The 22,057-nt window shown below is 39.8% G+C and overlaps 1 protein-coding gene and 1 long non-coding RNA gene across 5 annotated transcripts in view; one reads left to right on the forward strand and one right to left on the reverse strand.

Moving 5' to 3' along the window:
• The window catches only part of LOC106523514 (low-density lipoprotein receptor-related protein 8), a 199,970-nt gene that overhangs the window by 10,563 nt on the left and 167,350 nt on the right, over positions 1 to 22,057 (reverse strand). For 3 of the 4 annotated variants that reach the window (XR_001310903.1, XR_001310902.1, XM_014016940.1), the window contains exons 14-16: positions 12,229 to 12,370; positions 6,049 to 6,201; positions 5,299 to 5,583 (exon numbers count right to left, since the gene is read on the reverse strand). Coding sequence is in view for 1 of the 4 variants with exons in the window: in XM_014016940.1 (XP_013872394.1) it covers positions 5,299 to 5,583; positions 6,049 to 6,201; positions 12,229 to 12,370 (580 nt within the window). In the remaining 3 variants the exon portion in view is untranslated. The remainder of the gene's footprint in view (positions 1 to 5,298; positions 5,584 to 6,048; positions 6,202 to 12,228; positions 12,371 to 22,057) is intronic. The other variant, XR_001310901.1, reaches the window with a different exon arrangement.
• LOC106523515 (uncharacterized) lies at positions 13,591 to 14,780 on the forward strand. Its single transcript, XR_001310904.1, has 2 exons — positions 13,591 to 14,133; positions 14,424 to 14,780. It is a non-coding gene; the product is annotated as an uncharacterized LOC106523515 (long non-coding RNA).

Here is a 22,057-nt window from a genome sequence, read left to right on the forward strand (position 1 = left end):
GAGCTTCACTGAGTGAGAAGTAGTGGAGCTCAGCAGACAGTTAGGTTTCACTTTCACTTGTTACTGCCGAGAGCCTGCAGGAGTTATGGGCGGGGTATGTGGGGTGATGGGTGGGGAGTTGTGCACAGTGATGAGGAAGTTCGGCTTAAAGACACGTCCCAGGGGCGTTTCTGGTCCCAAAAGGCGTTTCTGGTCCCCACCTGTTGTTTTGCTCCTCAGCATGGCTTCCTAAAAACGCTGCAGGATTTCTCAAACATGCATGAATGAGTCAAAGCAAGGCTTTGAGCATGTTTTTATAAGAGTATAACATTACAACATGATGTAAAACTCAAAAAAGTTGATTTTACATGATATTGCCCCTTTAACATCATCACAACAGTGTGATGGTAGCTACATCATGAGTTGAACCAGATACGGCAGCAGGCTGGATGACTCAGGTGGAATCAGAGATTTATAGCCAGAGCCCAACTCCACCTAATATTCAGGGCGGGTCACAGCTCACGATTTTATTAAGCCTACAGCTAGAGCAGAGAAAACTTAACAAGAACACACTATCTAAAGTTGTGTTGACCTGCTGTATTTAAGTGTGTATAATGCCAAACAGTAACCCCAAAAATCATCTGTAAAGTTGGGGAGTGGTAGCTTTCATACAGGGGGGTAAATCTTGACTAAATGTTTTCTAATGTACTACAACAATACACATAAATATTTTCTTGTATATAATTGTGTCACGGGGATAATTAATCCTAGTTTCTCTCTCTGTCCTCTTGTTGTAAAAAACTTCAGGCATAACTAAGCAACAACAGCAGGTGTTTTTTCACAACAGTGTTGAAGGAGGCAAAACTCGTCTTTGTTGTTTTTGGTAGAGATGAAAAGATGTGGACATCAGTAACACGTTTGTGAGCTCATTAGGACCAGACAAGCAGCTACTTTTTTTTTTGCCCATTTTGCTAATATAACAGCTGGTTTCTGCTGTGAGACCGGACTGTTTTCTGCGACATGAAGCTGCTCCTCCTCGACAGCTTTTGCTCTGCAGCAACAAACCCACCCACAGGTGTGTGTCTCCAAAATAATGCAAAAAAAAAAAATAATAATGTGTTTCACCATCAGAGAGTACACGACAAGGGCTGAAAAATCCTGAAGTTTATACTGTATATAATTAGGGACTTCTTTATTTTTACTTTATATTTATACATGAAGATTTGATCTGCTATGCTTTTTAAGCTAAAATAAAAATCCCATTATACTCAAGAGCACCATGGTTTTGAGCTGGAAAAGGGTACGGTGCCTTCTCCGGGTCGGGGAGGAGTTTAAGTATCTCGGGGTCTTGTTCATGATTGAGGGAAGAATGGAGCGGGAGATCGACAGGTGGATTAGTGCTGTGTCTGCAGTGATGCGAGCGCTGTACCGGTCTGTCGTGGTGAAGCGGGAGCTGAGTCAGAAGGTGAAGCTCTCAGTTTACCCGTCGGTCTACGTTCCTACCGTCATCTATGGTCACGAGCTTTGGGTACTGACTGAAAGAACGAGATCGCAGATACAAGAAGCTGAAATGAGTTTCCTCAGCAGGGTGTCTGGGCTCTCCCTTACCCCGGATTTATACTAGATGCGATTCCGCACCGCTGTGCAGTTTGCAGCTGTTTGTTTGCATCCCAATTTATACAGTGTCCGCTCTGCTCAGCACCGCTCCGGTGCGACACACAGAGGAGGGAGCGTGTGCAGGAAGGAGATTGCGCGATAAAACCAGTGATAAATGTGGAAGTCAGAGCAAAACATGATGAATTCTGTGAAAGATGAACTCCAAACACAGCTGGAAACATAGATATAAAAGCTTTTAATATCTATGGTTGAAACTGTATCGCTGTTGCCTTTTTGAAACTTCTGATTTCAAAATAAAATCCACGTGTCGTGTGTGTACACAAATGCTTCATCTACATGTTGCCATCTGCTTCCCAAACAGAACGAAACATCCTGACAGCATTTGTGCAGAAATATAGCCATTCATTGATTAATATAGCTGGGATTTCAACAAAATTATTCCACTCTGTTGTGTCTTATTTTGAAATTACGGATGTTGTGCTTGTTTATTTTCCTGTTGGTGCAATGTGACCTCTGTAGACTGACTCCGGAGCATCTCTGGCGTCCGGCAAAAATAGGATCAGATCTAATTTTAGTGGATCTCCGGCCACTCACCACCGCCCTGTGCTGCCATGCTGGATCCAGTGTAAATTAGGGATGTCCCAATCAGATACTCGGGATCAGTATTGGTGGCAGATATGGCCATTTTTTGAAAATTGGGTACAACCAGATTTAGTCATGTGATCAGGCCGATCCAGTTTTCGTGACAGTTTTCAGCATCATCATGCTTTACAGCTGCTGTTAAGAAGTCAAGACGCACACAAGTATGCAACCACGTCCACAGTGTGGGAACACTTTTCAATGGAAAACAATGATGCTGAAACTGCATCTTGCAAAATCTGCAAACTGGATGTTTCTCGTGGTGGGAACAGCAGGGCTCGCTTTAATACTACCAGCCTTGTCACTTGGAAAGAAAAAATAAATAAATAAAGCTATAAAATCAGTTTTGGAAAGACTAATAATAAAAAAAAATCATTTTCTTTCGGGAGCCAAAAAATCTGGATCAGGACATCCCTAGTGTAAATACTCTCATTGATCAGTCATCCAGGAGGGACTCAGAGTAGAGTCGCTGCTCCTCCACGTTGAGAGGAGCCATTTGAGGTGGTTCATCTGGTTAGGATGCCTCCTGGACGCCTCCCTGGTGAGGTGTTCTGGGCACGTCCCACTGGGAAGAGGCCCAGAGGAAGACCCAGGACACGCTGGAGGGACTATGTTTCTCTGCTGGCCTGGGAACACCTTGGGATTCCACCGGATGAGATGGCCCAAGTGGGTGAGGAGAGGGAAGTCTGGGTCTCTCTGCTTAAGGCTGAGTCACACTACAAGATTTTAAAGCAGTCGGATGATTTTCAAAGACTGATGGAGCCCAAACGTGTGGATAAAAAAATCATGGATCTACCAGGTTTGGTCCTACAGTGTGTGATGTACAGCCACACGGCAAGAGACAACACACCACACATGAAAAGATATTTAATCCATGAACATTCAGATGTCAGATTTTAAATCACGCGAGACTTCCTGAAATCTCGCGAGAATTCATGTGTCCAAGAAAAAAAATCTCACGTGACCTCCAGAGAGACGTGAGTTCAGAGTAAATAAACATTTGCAACAAGGAAGAAACAATGTTGATCGTTTGTGGACTATTTTTACCAGAGGAAAAACAATTCTATAGGATTTTTAACATCCAGCAGACTTTCTGGTGGGTCATGACAGTTTTTCTTGTCTCATGTATTTTGGAATCCCCTCCGTGTTTACATCACCTCACTTCCTGATTGGCTACAAGTCTCATTCAACAGGCTGCGAGCTCGGGTGAACACCACACACACTGTGATATCGGACAAAAAACAAACAAACATGTTGAATAGCCCCGATTTGAAGTCGGAGCGGTCCCGATGTCATTCCGAGCCGACTAGATCACTCTTAACTCACCACCCACAGCAGGAATATCTGTTATAATTATCTTTAGAGCCATCACGATAATCTGGACTTCCTTAAGATTGTCGGAAGGGCAAAAATCGGCACGATTTTCTTGTAGTGTGATGCCGGCCTTAGGCTGCTGCCCCCGTGACCCGACCCCGGATAAGAAGAAGAAAAGGATGAACTCGAGATCACACTATACACATAAATACAGTACTTATTGTCTAATTRGAGGAGTAGGTAATTTAAGAAAGAAAATAAGATGCAGAAGTTAAGCACAGTGCACTGCACAGCTAATGCTAACGTTCTCTGGTCCTTTCTGATTTGCTTAAAAACTCAAACGGTGGTTTAAAAACAAAAGCACTGAAAGCCTGATTAAAATATCATGTTGGGTTTACTTCAGGCTCAGGCCTCTATTTAAAGTTAATCAGCCTGGTTGGATCGGGCTTGGACACAATATCTATGGGCTTGGGCTGGGTCAGGTCAGGTCGGCTTTACTAGGCCCGATCTGAAGTCTGTTCAGAGAGGCTGCTCCATTCAGGATCACAATAAATGACAGAATGAGACCAGTGACACCCTGCTACCACTCATTCCAGTCTCTTAAAAAGAAATGAACACACATCAGACACTACATCTGTTTCCCTAACTCAGTGGTGGGCACCAGTCCACTAAAGCACAAACCCACTAATTGCGGACCTAAATATTTCGTTTGCGCTTTAGTGGTCTTAGTAATTTTTATATCTCATAAGCAGATTTGCGCTTTCTAAAATTAAAATGCAGTACTGCTAATAACTAATTATCTACCAGTCATCATCTTGAACAGTGGAAGGTATGACTGTCAGTGAATCACAACACACGTGATCTGTCCAATTGCACCCCTCCCAGATAAACACACTCATTGGAAACGTACACATCCTTGCTGACTGTTGCTCTCGGTCACGGTTCTCATTTCCCACAATGCTTTGTGTCTGCTTACGTAGCAGGAAGGCAATGTTTAGTACTCCTTTCCCAGCAAAAAGAGTAAACGTTTGTAATCCATACTAAACTTTTGTATGTATTGATTTATTTTACTTTACAATCGGAGCTCCTTTTAAAAAAAAAGTTTAAACGCTGGAGCTCAGTACTTGACGTAATTGGTCGAAGCAATCTGCCAACGGGGTTAGACAGACATCTAGTGGTCAGCTGGAGCAACTACATGGAAAACTTTCATCTCCCGTCACAAATGAATCTGTCATGTACCCAGAATGCATCGCTTCAATTTTCCAATAGACAGTTTTAAAATAACTTTATTGATGCATCTTTAATGAAAAATCTACAACAAACAAAAGAAAAAGACAAAGAAGCAGCCGAACTAGCAATCCTAAACAACTTTTTAATTTTTACACCGGGAGCTAATGGTCTGTTTCAGGAAATCACATCCCCAGCAATCGACGGTTGTAAGATTAAGCTGTAAAAGAGTTCATACACCGCTAGTTGGCAGTGTTGTGCATATATTGTACATTAATTATTGCCAGCTAGTAAGTGTTAAATTGAATTTGCGCTATAAAATTAGCTTCTGCTAGTTTTTCTATGGCATACGTATTTTTGAAGTTGCTGACCTAAATATTTTCATAAGTGCTTTAGAGCTAATTTTAGGGTTAGCGCTGCCCACCACTGCCCTAACTGTGAAAGGCCATATGTTTTTTATTTTTTCAGAATCACACCTGGATACGATTCATTAAGGTCATTTTAAGTTCATGTCCCACTCACAGTGCTGTGAGACGCTGCTGTCCTCGGCTGCTGTGGTGGAGATGACCATAGCCGTGGCTGTGGAGTGGGAGCCCAGAGCTTTGGACTCCTGGGACGCCAGAGGCTGCAGCGTGCTGAGAGGAGTGAAAGACTCGGGGAAAGCAGAGGGAGCCGTGGCCAGGTGGGGGATAGCGTCGGCTGGTGACACGGCCCCCGAGGACGGAGCGCTGCTTTCAGGGACGGTCCCGCTGGTGTCTGGTGAAAACTCAGAGGGAGGCGCTGCTGTCACGTCCTCTCTTGGCGCTGCTGAGAGAAAAGCATGGAGGAACATTTCAGGTGAAGAAATACAACGATTAACTTGAGATTGCTGTTCAAAAGTCTTAAACCACCACCATTTGATATTACAAATATTTTGTCTGCAGCCGCTCAGTCCCACAGTCTGATAATCCTGAGGCTGTGGGTCTAAGCCCAGGTTGCATCAGGAAGCACATCCAGTGTAAAAGAATTACCAAATATTTTGTGCAAGTTGGTTCACTGTGCCGACCACAGCAGAAAAATTCTCACACAAAAGTTTTTGAACAAAATCAAGAGACAAGGCTGCACACTCATGAATGTTGCAAGGCATTCTGAAAACTCCCTTATGTACACACCCAGGACCTTCTTGCTGAAAGACAACAGTGCAAACCAACTGCTCCACCATGCCTTATCAGCTTTATGATGATATCTTTATTAAACCTTCATTATGTCTCTGTTACCAATAAGTAAGCTCACCTGGCACACAGCCTCTCATATCAGGGCCCAGGTCCTGACCATTGGGACAGGCACAGGTGTATTTGGGGGAGTGCTCGGTGATCTGTGGTGCTTTCAAACACAAATACTCACAGCCTCCATTGGCTACACTGCCCAGATTACAGCTGTCAGGGCCTGGAAACAGTAACAAAGAGAAACAGAGAGACAGACTGGTTACAATTCACAGGGAGATGGCTCAGATTTAAAGAGACAAGATTTATCTGATTTTATTCTTCCCACAATGATTACAACAGTCTTTTATTTTGTCTGAGCAAATTTAGAAAATTTAAATAACCACACCTGGCAACACAGGCATACATACAAACACATGCTGTTGAAAAGTGCTATATAAATACATTTTACCTACTGTTATGGAATGATTATATGTATATCTGTTCTACCTTGACACTGTCCAGTAATCATATCTCATGATAACTAGTTTCGGCTGTTTTAATCTATCAGCCCAGACTTCAAGACTCCAGCAATTCATGACCTCTTTTATTTTGATAAGGTGTTTCTGGGCTGACAGCCCTGTCATTGGTTAGATGGTTCACAGTTGTCGAACTGTGATTGGTTGTAAGCATGTTACAGGATGTTATATTATCGGCTGCTCTGCGCTGACGAGCCAGCCACAACTTGACAGACTTCTCTGATTGACTTCTGCCCTGTTGTTGCTCACATTAAATCATTTGACGGCCATACACGCAGACTTTCTGTGCATTTATTCAAACGTGTTTCTGCATATTTGGTAAATCGTGCCACCACAATTTTGGCGTTGTCGTTATCGGAGCTCTAAGGACCGGAGTTTGCCCGCAGCGACCGACTTTTTCGGACGACCACTGGACAATGGGAAAAGAAGGCTTTTTTTCAGCTTCTGAGAAAGCTGACCTGTCTTCCTCTGCTGATCGTGTCCGGGTTGGGATCTGTCCGTACTTCGGATGCAGTGGGTGACCTTTGGGACTGGAGCTGAAAAGAACCTGTCTGTGACAGAAACGCGGTGAGCTAATACTTTCATTAGCACCTTATGCGAAAAGCTATAGCTATTTTCAGCCCACCACACACTGAAATTCTAATTGTTTAGACGTTCATCTGGTCGCTTCTGCGGTTGTCGATTTTAGCCGAGGTAGATTCGGGAGCATTTTATTCCAAATCGAGTCAAAACAGGGAGTTTAGCTTTCTGTTTTGTGGTAGCCAAGAGGACATTGTTCGTCTTGGTGAGTTTAGGCAGTTTAGACATGATTAAACTGCTGAGGGAAAATTAAATTTTCCGTTTTTGTTTTCTGTTGAGGAGACACAGTAGGCTAAAAGTCATTTTAAAAGGTGGCCGCCCAATTTTCATTATAAGAAAATTGCATACGGTAGTGCACTGGGCACGAGTTTGTACAATGGGTCTAGGTTGATTCTGTTGTGAAAGTGTCTGCGGGTAAGGAGTTGATAAATTAGCTTTCCCGGACGGTGGCAGTTTTAGTCTTAGACAGCTCAGCCGCCTCCGTGATCTCTTACTGGAACATGAATCAAAGCTTAAAATCAAGAAGAATGATAAAAAGTTGTTTTGAAACATTTTTAAAAACATGTTTTAGTCTCTCTGTTTTCCGGGCTATTATATGGAGCGGATTGGGGGTTTCCTGTTTGGGCCCCGCAGTGTCACCTCCTGTGGGTGCGGCCTGGTTTGGGGCGGGTGACCAGGGCCCGGTCCTAACGGCCCCCATGCCGTGGACCGTGTGTTGACAATAGAAGGGGGCACGCGGCGACGACGGATTACCCGTTTTCTCCAGCAACAAAACCCACTAAGATAAGCATAAAAACATTTGTTTTAAAACTAACTCTCAAGTTTTAAGTAAATTTACAAAAAAAAAAACCCACCATAGCTGTGTTTTGAGTTGTAATTGATAAAAAAAATTAAACAACATTAGAATGCTAGAGGCAAATATATTTTATTGAAGGCACAGAGTTTATGATACTCTTAATTAATGAAACTGTTTTTCATGTGGTGAAACGTCACCTGGGACTAATGGTTAAAATGGATTTTGCTGAACTAGTGTTTTTATTTTTGTTTGCTTGTTTCTGTTACAAATGACTTTGAGTCAATATAAAAAAGTGGAAATTTGTTCAGTTGCCTGAAGCAAGGGGAGAGTGTTTTTTGTTTTATCTTAAAATATAAGATACAGAGAAGTACAAAAAATGTAATAAAACATTCCAACTTGAAATAGAATGCACGACTTGTTTACATGCCATTAAAAAAACACACAAAAGTCTTTCAAACAGACCGAACAAAAAGTGATTTTGGTTGTCTAACAGAGGGTGTTTTATGAAATTTTTGCTGAAACAACATTAACAGGCATCTTTGAAAAAAAAAGTGTTAAAATACCTGACATTATCTGCATGCTGTTGAGTAAACAGAGAAAACTGTATCAATAATTTCCTTTTTTTGCATGTGTGCTTGGTTTTTTATGTAACTGGGGATCTGGTTCCTGGTGGCCCTCTGCTCTTCCCGCGTCCACTCCAACCCCGAGACCTGGGCCAGACCGATGATGGACAGCGATGCTGAGACCAGAAGACTGTATAAAAGCCAGCGCTCAGAAAATCTTCCACAGCCCAGCGCCATGAAGGCGAGATAACGTCATTTCTGCCTGTTGGCCTAAAACCTCCCAACCCGGCAACAATTTTCAAAATGCAACAGCAATGAAGACATTGGAACCGCGTGACTGATATCTTTCCAGCACTGTGGAGAAGACTGAGAAAGTTGCCGTTATGAAAGCCCAGCACCTGCTGCCACTCTACGGGGCTACCATCACCCCATCGTCAGATCAATCAGCCTGACGCTACAACATGACGCTTCTTGACAAGCTGTGTGACAAATGGCAGCATCAACATAAGACCTGCAAAACAACGGCATAAGTGACCGTCACAAGACTGCTGTGGAATGGACAAGAGGGGGTGGGGGTGCAGGAGTGGAGCTCTCTGAGAAGGCTTCACAGCATCATCGCCTCAATCTATGCAAACAAGAGCACATCTGTGGATGGCCAGGGCGTTTTTAGGTCCAAGTCGACCGGGGACAAAGTGATGACCACAACCAGGCCTTTTTCTGTGGAAGAGTGGGCACGGATGGAGTCAGACGGCCAGCCAGCCCGCCCATAGAAAAGATGAGTAAACTCACACACACGCTCTCATATGTTCTGTAAAAGAAACTTTTTCTTTCTTTCATTTTTTACTGTATGAATAGTAAAAGATCCGAAAAAAGAAACAAGACAATAGCTGATCTGAAATATGAATTTTGACAAGTTTATGTTGAACAAAATATCTGGCATTATTTTTAAAGAATGTTTGATAACAAGTGTAGAAGCTTTTTCTATAATTCTTTTGTTTCTGTGTTTTTATTTCTATGTGGGTTTTGGACTCTGTCTTCGGCCTGCGTCTGCCACTCCCCCAACCTGGCCCGTCCACCAACTTTGATGAGGAGGGTGGGCTGGGGAACCTGGTTCGGTGTGGGGTGTGCGGTGCAGCTGACTGTGCGATGACCACTACGTGCCAGGTTTCAAGGGGGGGGGGGGTGCGGACGGGCCGAGGGACAGACAGTCCAAAATGGCACTGCCCTCCCATAAAAAGATGAGTAAAACACTGACACATGCTCATACATTCTTGAGGAAAAAAAAGGGAAAAGAGGAGAATTTGTCTACAGTTTTGAGCCGCATCAAATTCTTTAATTTTTATTGTCTGTTTAGGAATAAAAGCCTTTTGTTCTCTGCGACAAGGTTTTTCTGTCATTTTAGGCCTCACATGTGGAAAAGCCTTTAATTTTGAATTTTGTTTTTTTTTTTTTTACATTATTTGACAAAGGCTATATTAGTTTGTTTTTGCTTACTATTATTCACTGCACAATAGTGCTAGCTCTGTTTGTCTGTCTATATTTTCCTCTTGTGACTAATTTTTGGCTTTAAGGGTGAACCTGATCATTTTATTTTTTCTTGGATTATGTTTTTGTCAGGTAATGGATGATGTAATGGAACTAATACTTTTATGTTTAAGCAAGTAATTCATGACATCCTTTAATGACTTAGATTTTCCTGACATGCTGTTCATCTGCAGACAGAATGATTAAAGTCAGAACAAGATCTGCTAACAACAGTCATTCTTAGATATCACTTGTGTTTATCTTTGTGTTTTCCATTGACCTTGTATCAAATCTTGCTAAGATGACATAATGGTGTTTGTTAATATATATATGAGGCCTCTCGAGACACAGTGTTCGACAGTGGACAGAGTGGAGTGACAGAGAGAAGCAGAAGCACAGAGACAGGGAAGGTTGTTCTCTGTGTTTCCTGTTGTTGCAATAAAACTTAGCTGATCATCTCACAGAGTACCTTCATTCTTGGACCACGTATTTCTGTCTTTGTTAAGCTGTTTATAAGTAGTGTCAACATGGGTCCCAGGTGATCAGAACACAAAAAAGATAATGATTAGAGGTCTGAATGAAGACTGGAGTGATTGATTAGATATTCAGATCAGAAAGGTGAAGTCAGTTTTACAGTCAGAAAGCAAATCACTCAGTGTCTTAATGTCCTTTTTTTGTTTTTGTTTTGTCAGACCAATTAATGTGCAATGACTGAATTATAAAATACAGGAATAAAACATAATAGGAAGTATTAATAAGAAATATGACCTAAAGAAGCTGTGGTGTTCCACAAGGCTCCATATTAGGGTTCCATTTAATTTTTGTAACAGCTAAGGTAAAACATAAAATGTTTGCAGGTGATTGTAACATCTTCAGTTTTGGGATTGATACTAAATAATTAGTAAGACAGGCAAAAGGTTATTTAAGCTTGTTCAAACTTTGTTTTGTGTTAAGTGATATAATAATGGTTGCGTTAGACATATTTTTGATAAAACACTTTCACAATGTAACAAAGATTTATATAGGAGTTTAGAGGTGGTTCACAATTCTCTACATTTTCACAAGTGTACAAACCATGCTCTGTGGGTTAGAAGGGGAAGTTGAATGTTTTTTTAATACATTCTATAACAAACAAGTCACTGCACTCCCACATGCCAAACACATTGCGGGACAACAGAAATATTGTTATACACAATTAATAACGACGTCGTCATTTAATACAAAAACACAAGAACTGCCGCTTCAAAACCTCATCACTCTAGACTTTCTTGCAACCTAAGCCTTTCAGATGAACGCTGATGACCATCATCATGTTTCTTTTAGGGATGCTCCAATCAGGTTTTATCCTACCGATTCCGATAATGAGTGTCGATCACTGCTGATCACGATACTGATCAGATGGATTGACTGTCACACGAGTGGGCTGCGTTAACTGCCGTCTGACTGTTGCTGCTCCGCGTCTTTTCATTCTCTGCTGCAAGCCTTGAAAACTCACCATACTCCGCCAAGTGCTTGTTCTTTAAATGCCGTATTGTTTGTTGTGTTGAAGGATTTTACTGTACTTCCTCCATAAGGTATTTTTTGTTGCACATTTTGCAGTTTGAAAACTTGGCATCATGCTCACAGACGGTGAAAAACTTCCAGACGGCAGACACGTTTGTTTATGATCTGCTCCTTCTACGCGCCTGCACAATTTCTCCCTACTGAGCAGGCATGGGAGGCCGGGAACGGGGAACACTACACTGAATGAAGCTACACACAGCCTTTGCCAGATTATCAGTTTTTGTGATCGGCAATGGAAGGCATTTATCGAAAACGTCGATCAATACTTTTCATGAAAATCGGACGACATTAATCGGTGACCAATAGATCGGAACACCACTACTTTCTTTACATCAGCTTTTTAATAAATAAGTCTCTAAGTTCTCAAAGCTCCTGAATCGTACTATTGAGTTTTTGTTTTGTTTTATATTGTAAATGTGATTGTTATTTTTCATTCATTCATTCCGTCATTAAGAGCTTATGCTATAAGTAAAATAGAGCCATACAAATAATTCAGTATTCACCATGCTATCAGACACACTGAATTTTGACAGATGTCTTAATGTCCTACAGCTGCTGAGCTTTAAGTGCTAGAATCAAAACATTCATCATTTATCCATGACTCTGGCACGGCCACACAGAAGAAACCTGATCACTCGTCACACAGCGGTTAAGTGGCAATACATTAAAGCTGACACACAGGCAGTGTGCCCCGGATCCACACACACCTCGAGGCTGTCGGAGCTGGTGGAAGACCACAATGTCATGGGGGTCATTGAGGTTTTCAGCCAGAGCTTGGACATCTTGACCGGTTAGTCTGTTTGCCATAAAAACTGCTGCCTTGTCTCTGTCTGTCCAGTAGATTCGGTCCTAAAACACAAGGAGCAAAGAATAAAAGAGGACATTTAGTTTATTGACTTTCAGAGGGTTTTAGTTCAACAGGCCATACTAATAATTTGTGAAGCTAAAGAGATAAAAATAAAAATACCAACACAACCTTACATCTTGTCATAATCACTGACTACTTCATTACAGGAGTGAATGAAATGATAATTTCTATCTGGTACCTGGATTACAGATGGTTGGTCTGACCATCAATAGGCTCAAATATCTTTGTATGAAATACAGACAATTTACTCCCCAAAACATACATCCTATAAATTACAGCAATCATTTGACCTTTATTTCCTCTTACAGTAGGTTTCTATTTATCTTGGTAAGATATCTCTGCATACACAAGATTAAATCTTTCATTATAATGGTTGGCAGATGACTTCGGTTATAATTGGTGCCAGACTGGAGCAACCAGATACAAGCTCAGCTGTGACTGGATGCTGAGAAAAGAGAGTTCAAAAATGGTGTTACTTTAACTTGATTAAAATCTCATACTTCATTCTTTAATCCAGCCACATTTCAGAGAAAAGTGCGAAGAGGTTCTGAAATCTCTCTCTCTCTCTCTCTCTCTCTCTCTCTCTCTCTCTCTCTCTCTCTCTNCCACATTTTTATTTATTGTGAATTGGGTCTTAAATTTAATTTCAAGTGGCATTAAAGAGGTCTTAAAAAGCCTTAAATATAACTTGCCTTAAGCTGTTGGAACCCTGATAAGGCTCCCCTTATAGATGGCTTATAAATAGTTTATAGATAGGATAAGATAGAGACAAAACTGCCCAGTTTCTTGACAAATAGTGAGCCAAATCTGTTCATGTACATATTACATCTAAAAATGTCATATTAAACATTTCAGACAATGTAACTACACAATATGTAATGTATTGAAAACATATTTTACAGATAATTTTGTACTGTATTACTGCATTATACATGTCCACAACTATCAAAGAAATTGTATTGTAAAGTGTAAAACAGTATACAATTTATAAGGCTACCTTATGACATTTATACWCGTTTATTAGTCATTAATAGTGTACTGTCTAGAACTTTGTAGTGTACTTTACTTTGTACTGTGCAGCACTTTAGATGTGATATGTACATGAACAGATCTGGTTCACTATTTGGCAAGAAAACGGGCAGTTTTGTCTCTCTCATCCTTAATTAATACATAATAAACAATTAACAAGTTATAAAGTGTTTACAGATGAATTAATAACCTATCTATAAACTATTTATAAGCCATCTAAGGGGAGCATTATTGTAAAGTGGTACTGTTTTTTGCAGATAAAGGTGACTCAAAATTCATTTTCAAAATCAAATGTTTTTTTCTAATTTATGTCTTTAATTGTGTCTTATTTTTTTCTCAAACAAAAATCAAAAACCCAGGTGTCTTGAAGCTTTTTTTCTGCATGCTCCATACGTAGATTGTTCAGAAAAAGTCCTTAATTTGGAGTTATTAGGTATAAAAACCAAATACTTGCGCCGAACTTTTCACAATTTATAAATGTGGACAGCAGCTATAAAAAACACACGCTGGTTGACTTCTATTAAATTGATGCCAGAGTTCAAACTTTAAATTTAGAGCCATTAAAAACTCGTTTTATGGTTTTGTTGATTTCACGTTTTTCAGCTTTTTTCCGGATGTTTTATCTGCAGCATTTTTCTCTTTCCAGCAGTTTTCTTTTGTCATGAATCAGACGGGAGTGTAGAGCTGAACGCGAACAGTCTTCTACCTCCTGCAGGTTATTGTTTATTATCTTGTCTTCTCCCCGCTTCTTTCTCCTTCTATTTACATGCTCCACAGGACGTTGTTTGTCTCTTCACAGTCGGTTTTCTATATTATACCCCCCCCCCGCCGCAAAACTGTTTGTTTTTTGATGCAGATTTTATTTATTTTTTTTCTTCGAAAAGTTGACTTGGCATTTTAATGTGATTCGCTGAACTTTGTGTCCCGAGCTGACCTAAAAGGAACAAAATTATGTCACGATTAGTTAAAAAAAATAATAAAAATAATGGKTTTTTTTTCTTTCAGGATATTCTACGTTTCCCACGACTCTCAGGATCTAAAGATCTTCAGCTACATCGCCAGAGACGGACAGAGCAACGTCTTCCGCTGCAACGTCTTCAAGTCCAAAAAGAAGGTGAGACAAAGAGACGCATCCCGGAAATAAAGTCAGACTTTTGTTTCTCCCAAAATAAAAGTTAAGAATCCGACAGTTCTGCCTGGTTTGGTTGCAAACAGAGACGCAGCTGGGTCTCCGGGTTTTAGGAAAGTCAAACAAGTCATTCCAGTTTCTGTTTTCTTATTTATCTCTTACCTGGACTTATTCATTTTTATCAGCTACTTTGAAATAAAAAATAAAGGAGATTTGGTGTAGAAAATATTTGAGATGTTCTGATCTCTTGTTTTGAGCTGCTTAAAGTACCCRTGACAGCAAATTTTTGTAATAAACATGAACGCGTTTTTGGAAAAATAACATTGATAGCAYGTTGCAAAATAAATTTTATGCCACTGAGATGAACAGTTGTTGAGATATTTGCGTGTGAAGAAACAGGAAGTGACATCAAAGGGGAATGTAAGTAGGTCCTCTGGAAGGGTTCTTCTTTAATGAAATGTTTAAACGTTTCAATAAAAAAGAACCCGTCCAGAGGACCTGCTTATTTTTTCTTTTTGATTCAGTTAATAATGTTTCGATAAACAAAGATCAGAGTTCCCCTTTGATGTCACTTCCTGTTTCTCTTTTGCTGAGCCAAATCCAAAAGAAAACATGACAGTTATGTGACAAAAAGGGTAAAATCATGTCAAGTTTCTTAAATTCAAAGATGTTTTTCTTTTATTTGAGTTTGCAGAATATGTACGTYGCAGGCATTTTAAACAAAACCTTTGTGAATTTAAGGATTTGTTTTATTTCCACATGAACTGATACACAAAGTTAGACTTTTTGAGGGGCAGTAATAATTAATTTTTTTCTGTTCCTCACAGCCGTTGTGTTTTTAGATTCCAGCCATCATGTTTTTTTAACTTTGTTTCTGTGTGATGGAAAAAGTTACTGTCTTTTTTTTCTGTCTGAAACAAAGTCCTCGTCGAGTTGTGACAACTTTTAATAAAATGACATAATTATGTCAAGCAGCATTAGTTCCCTCTCGCACAGAGTTTGTAATTGCAGAGATCCAATGAATATGTTTGAGGCTTTTTGGAGGGTTTTGCTGCGGAAAAACAAAAAAGTCAAAACATAACTCTTGTGATGTAAGTCAGAAAATATGCCTCCAGTTTTCCACTTTTGCTGCCAATTCGGAAGATTTGATGGTTAAATCCAGGGGTTAGCTGGGTGAAACACACACTGCCTCATTATCTCTTCCATACAGACTGACAGTCACACACACACACACACACACACACACACACACACACACACACACACACACTGTATATATTGGTATATATTGACATGCTCTAAGAGAATAGTGCTATTGACAATTACTGTGATCAGTGTTATAATTGTTTTCACATTAAGGGAAGCTCTCCAAGTGAGTCAAGGTCCATCAATGTTCTTACAGGTCATTTGGGTCATGAGTAGGGTTGTGAAGTTGTCATCCATCATGAAGGGGGGCCTTATGGTAATGTTGAGTGGAAACAGATAAAGCACCCATGTGAGGGGGCCTCGTAATTAGGTCCATTGCTCTCCCCTTAAAGACACTGATCTTTATTCAAACCTCCTCATCCCTCAGAAGAAGGACACAAGATTAGAAACACAGTGTTCTGAGCTTCTCAGGATCCATATCAACAAGAATTCTTTTCCTTTGACCACTCAGAGCCAGGCAGTGGTTTAAGTAGGGCAAAGAGGTCTCAAATTCAATGCCACAGGCATCACACAGACCATTGTCATGGAGTCCCATCACCATTTTGTGGCGGTTGAGCAGATTGTGCCCAGTTAGGACTCCAACCAGTGTACCTAGAGTTTTCCTTGTCAAGGAGATGAGAGTTTTCCCAAACCTTAGATTTGGGCCGTTAATCAGTTCCCGTACCTGTCTACAGTCCATCAGCTCCCTCCAGAGGATTGACGTCTAATCCAGGCCTGTAGGGCAGTCCTACAGACTGTTGTTGAGATACCTACAACAGGCTCTGGTCCTTTGAAGTGAGCCTGACTGCCAGTTATTCAGCTCTCTTGTTACCATAAACACCAGTATGTCCTGGTACCTAGTGAACTAACACTGTTAACTCTCCCCAGTTGGTTGACTGCTTCAGCACACTCCCAAGCCAGCATGTAAAATGGCTATCTGTAAGGATGAATATTTCCTTCTGTGTACACTGAAGGTCTTTGAGAGAGGCCACATACTGGTGGATTACATATATCTTGGCTTGAGATACAGTTGCAAAACCACCTAGTGGGTAACTGTACTCTCTCTCATTATGGCTGTGCAAAATCAGCCCCCCTGCACCTACTGACTCCTTCAGGAGGGATCCATCTGTAAAACAGTAGAAATGATTGGTAGATATGTTCACCAGTTACTCCAGGCAGACCTGTCTTCAATCTCTGTCTTAAACTTGGCTCAAAGTTGTATTCTTTTAATCATTCTGTCTCCAGGTCCTGCAGTTACTGGAACAGTAACAACTGCCCAGTCCCAGATGCTAATGTGCTGTGAGTCAGATAACCCTAACTGTAACCCCACCGTACTGGATGCAGCCTCCCCTAATGGTCCTTTTCCACTTCTACAGAACGGTTCAACTAGGCTGAACTCTATTCAGTATGGTTCGGGTTTTTTTTCCATTAAGCTTCAGTAACAGCTCTAGTGGGTGGGTTCATCGTAAAGGTGGGCGGTCCCAGAGTCTGAAAATTGACGCCACACGAATTACCAGCTGGTGGCGCTTATGCACTGTGAAGCTATTTGCCAGCCATCAATAAACTTAGCAGAAGAAGACCTCGAAAAGATATGCAACACAACAATGGAGTACATGGTATTGTTGTCACTGCAAATGGTGGATTGGGTTGTTGTGAGAGCAGCTTTTGTGATGCAACCAGTGACTCCACCCCCTAACCAATCAGTGACTGACAGTCTTCTGACGTTGTGTTTTCAGGCCAGCATCATATTGGTGAAGCAAGTTCTGAAAAACGTGCTGGTTCCATGAAGCCATGCTAGTGGAAAAGCCATGAGAGCCAAGTTGAACCGTGCGGTCGAGGTGCTAGTGGAAAGGGGGATAAGATACGGAAATCTAGTGGAGTCAAGTTCAGTAGAACTAAGGGGGACTTAAAATATCTGTTCAAACGGGCATTTAACAAGAAGCTTATCCCAAGGCACCGTTTTAGCTCCAACATTTTCTTTTAACAATGCTAGGATCACCCTTTGATTGCTTACAATCGAACAGCAGCAGAAGGAATTTGTTGGTTTTTGTAGCATCGTCTCTTTATTTAACTCTCAAACTGTTTTAAATCTGCCAAAGAGCTGCATGATATTCAAAACTACATTAAACATCTGATCCAGATACAAAAGCATGGTGTGAATTAACTGCTGGAACAATTTAAAAGAAAGAGCACAAAATGTGTGTAGATTACTGCCACATGGAAAAACAGTTTAATTACAGGCGTTGCTACTAATAAGGTGGTTATAATCTGAGAATATTTGTATGACTGGAGGTAATTTTATTTTACTGAAGAAAAATAAGGATTAAGAGGATAATAAGTATTAGAGCGAAAAAACAAACATGTACTTAAATATTTTCTAACTCACAAAGTGTAACTAATACTTTGAAAGTGGATTTTAATTAGCTTTTCTGTGCAAACATAATGAGTCAAGATGAATAAGAGTTTGATTAATTTTATATCTAACAGTGTTGGAAGGGTATGTTTTCTTTCTTAACGTTAGTTCCTAAATGAATGAAACTCATCCCAGTTGGATTGAAATATAATACTCTGAATACAGAAAACATTAAATGAATCGTTCATTTATTAATTTGATTTGTTTCAACCTTTGTTTCCTTAGAAACTACAACCTGATCCCCTCTGGGCGTCTTGACGAGAAGCCTAATCATGTTTTTGTGTTTGATTTGTTTAGTCATTCAGAGATGGTGTACAGGACAATAAAGCTCACTCTAACACTGAGCTGCAATGTTTCACCAACTGAGAGGAATCCTGGATAGAGTTTAGATTTATATCCTGAGCTCAAAATCTTGGCCATCAGGTTTCTGTGGCGCGTTTGTAAGAAGCCTGGCCTACTATACATACAGCACAGGGAAAACTAAACAAGATGATGTAAAGTTGTGTTAATCTACTGATTATAGTCTATAAGTCTATATAAGTTTTCCCTGTTGAAGAAAAAAGAAAGGAGGAAGGTGGAGAAATGAAGTGAAACACTGCAGAACTAATGCACACATCGTGGCTCCTCTCTGCTCCGCTCCCATCTGATATAAAATACGGTGGTCTATAAATGAAAGCACTAAAAGCTTACTGTATTTATGCGTGTGTAAAAACTGAATCCCTAAACTCATCCATAAAGTTGGGAAGTCGTATTACACAGGAGTAAATTCTGACCGATTTTTTTCTACCACAATAAATGTAATTTTTTTTGTATGGGACTACAACTGAAATATTGTGCTGTTGGGAATAAATGATCATAAATTGTCCCTCTGCCCTCCTGCTGGACGTCTCATAGCCCAGCAGATTAACAGCAGGTGTCTTCTCTCACCAGAGGATGAATTTTTTTTCTTTTGTTAAATATTTAAATAGTAGGATTGCATTAAATGGCATGAACATGGTAAATAAAATATGTCGGCTTTACTTCGGGCCTCCAATCAGAGTTAATTAGTTGGGTTGAATTGGGTTCAGACACCATGTCAGGCTCAGACTGGGTCAGATTTTGTTAAGCCCAATCTAAACTGTAATCCTGGATTGGTGAGGTGTTAAACTGGAGGGATTTTACAATTTCACTGAGTGTTACTCAGTGAGAACAGTGGGAAAATTGCATAGTGATAATTCAAGAAACTAGATGAATTTAAAGAGAATTTACATTTATTCAATTTAAATGTAACTATTCTATAATTTACAGCAGCTTATCTTTAATTACTTTAATTAATTGAACTCAGTCATTTTTTATGTTTGCTTGGAGTACATTTAAAAACAGCTTTATTTAAATTAACCTGTTAACAAATAAATATCTTCACTTCTTTTTGAGGTAAAGGATCTAAAAAAGCTTTTCTTTTGAAATTTATCATTAATTGATTAAAAAAATATTTGATAGATTTTACTGCTGATATTCAAACTTAAAATGGTCAAGGTTTGTAATTTACTATACATCCAATGCAAATTATTTTTCATTTTTTATTATATTTAGAAATTATTTGCATTTTTTTAGTTTTTATTGAGTGTTTACTCACGAGAATCACAAAGACACTGGGGGAGCTGGAGGAGAGAGAGAGTCAGATACGAAGAAAGAAAAAGTGGCTTTATTAAACTCAATTTTAGTCCTTTTTTATGCTCACTATTATATTTATTCAGCAGAGCTATAGAGTTGCACTAAAACTGTGCCTTTGCTAAAATTCAGTAGCTGTAGCTGAGAGTCATTTACAACTCACACTCTAAGTGCTGCAGATTGTGTGAAAGTTCTGCTTAAAATGTTTGTGTTGACTATTGAAAATAATCCTGTTTTTATGTTAGTTTATTTGTGTGTTCACAAATCACACATACAGTACATAAATACAGTTGGGTGAATATGTATTTGGACAAAATGAAAGCATCTTTTAAACAACCCCTTCATTTCAGAGGCTCAAAAGTAATTGGACAGATTAAATAATTGTAAATAAAATGTTCATTTCTAGTTGGTTGAAAAGCCTTTGTTGGCAATGACTGCCTGAAGTCTGGAACTCATGGGCGTTACCAGATGCTGTGTTTCCTCCTTTTTAATGCTCTGCCAGGCCTTCACTGTGGTGGTTTTCAGTTGTTTGTTTGTGGGCCTTTCTGTCTGAACTTTAGTCTTTAACAAGTAAAATGCTCAATTGGGTTAAGATCAGGTGACTGACTTGGCCATTCAAGAATATTCCACTTCTTTGCTTTAATAAACTCCTGGGTTGCTTTGGCTTTATGTTTTGGGTCATTGTCCATCTGTGGTATGAAACAACGACCAATCAGTTTATCTGCACTGCTGATCTGAGCACACAGTTTGGCTCTGAATACCTCAGAATTCATTCGGCTACTTCTGTCCTGTGTCACATCATCAATAAACACTAGTGACCCAGTGCCACTGGCAGCCATGCATGTCCAAGCCATCACAGCGTGTCTGCAATGTTTTACAGATTATGTGCTTTGGATCATGACCCGTATTACGCCTCCACCTGACATTTTTATTTCCATCAGTCTGGTAGACAGACAGATGGAATGGGGAATATACCCTCAAAGGACAGGTGAAAGTCTCAACTTTTCGTCCATGTTCATTGTGTCAAATGTACAAATGTGTCAGTGTCCAACTGGACCTAACTGTACATACACCTGCAAGTTATTTATTTTCTGAGTCAAACCAATTCAAGATGACTGAGAAAGCAAATCAACACAGACCAATGCAAAAACTGCTAAAACTCAAGTTAATTTAACTGATTTTGATAGGGATGTACAATATATTGTCATTAACATATCGACATATCGGCCGATGTTAGTATTTTTTAGAATATCGTATTGGTCCAATAAGTATAACTGGGCCGATATTATCGTCTGATATTGATTTCCCACTTTTTAGCTTTGTGTTTTTTTTTTTTCAGAGGGGAGATGGTCAAGTGGTATCTGTTTGATCATGATAGTGTTAGTGACGCTGCAGCCAGGAATAACTGAAGCACAGAGCCATGTCAGCAGTCTGGTCATTTTTATACGGTATTGAAAAAAGACACAAGTATATTTGTGCGAATATGTATATAAAAATTTTGCGTTTGTGTAATATCTGTAAATATCAATTATCGGCCATAGGACCAATAATACAATCATAGATCGATATTGCATCCCTAGATTTTGATGTAAAATTTGGTTTGGTAGAAGCTGAGAGTCAACACGTTCTCAAAGAGTTACATTTTATGACATGAATGAAAATTTTATTTCCAAGGTTTTACCAACATAGCTACAACTTTGTCCTTTCTGAACATACAATGACATTAGGCCATATACTTAGGGTTGCACATAAAATTTTTGGTCTGGTTCTCAGGGGAGAACCTAGGGTTGTAGTTTGGTGCTCATATTTTCCTTCATTCATTTAACACATTTATCTATAGGGGTGTCAGGGCATCTAACATCCCCCTGGTCTAGTTTATGACTCCTATCAGCTTCAACGTCTCAGGACATTATGCCAAATCAGTCCAACAAGTTTTTTATTTATATTTTTTACTCTATATAAATTTTGTAAACTACCTAAGTGGTCAAGGGACTGAGTGTATGACATATAAACATCACAAACTGAACATTTCATGGTTAAATGTCTTTTAGACTAACATGCCCCTCAGATGGACAGCTCCTGTTTGGTCTTCTGCATCTTCAGCCTTGGTTAAACCAGCTTTCCACACTCTTCAGACCAAGCAGCAAATATCTGTCTTTTGCACAGAGCAAAATAACTTAAAGGGGCAATATTATGTGTTTCTCAGGCATATGTTTAAATACTATATCATAATAAAGTATCTAAGTCACCTTTAGCTGTTAT

The sequence above is a fragment of the Austrofundulus limnaeus genome, unplaced genomic scaffold (assembly GCF_001266775.1).
Source record: "Austrofundulus limnaeus strain Quisiro unplaced genomic scaffold, Austrofundulus_limnaeus-1.0 Scaffold158, whole genome shotgun sequence".
NCBI classification, from domain to species: Eukaryota; Metazoa; Chordata; class Actinopteri; order Cyprinodontiformes; family Rivulidae; genus Austrofundulus; species Austrofundulus limnaeus.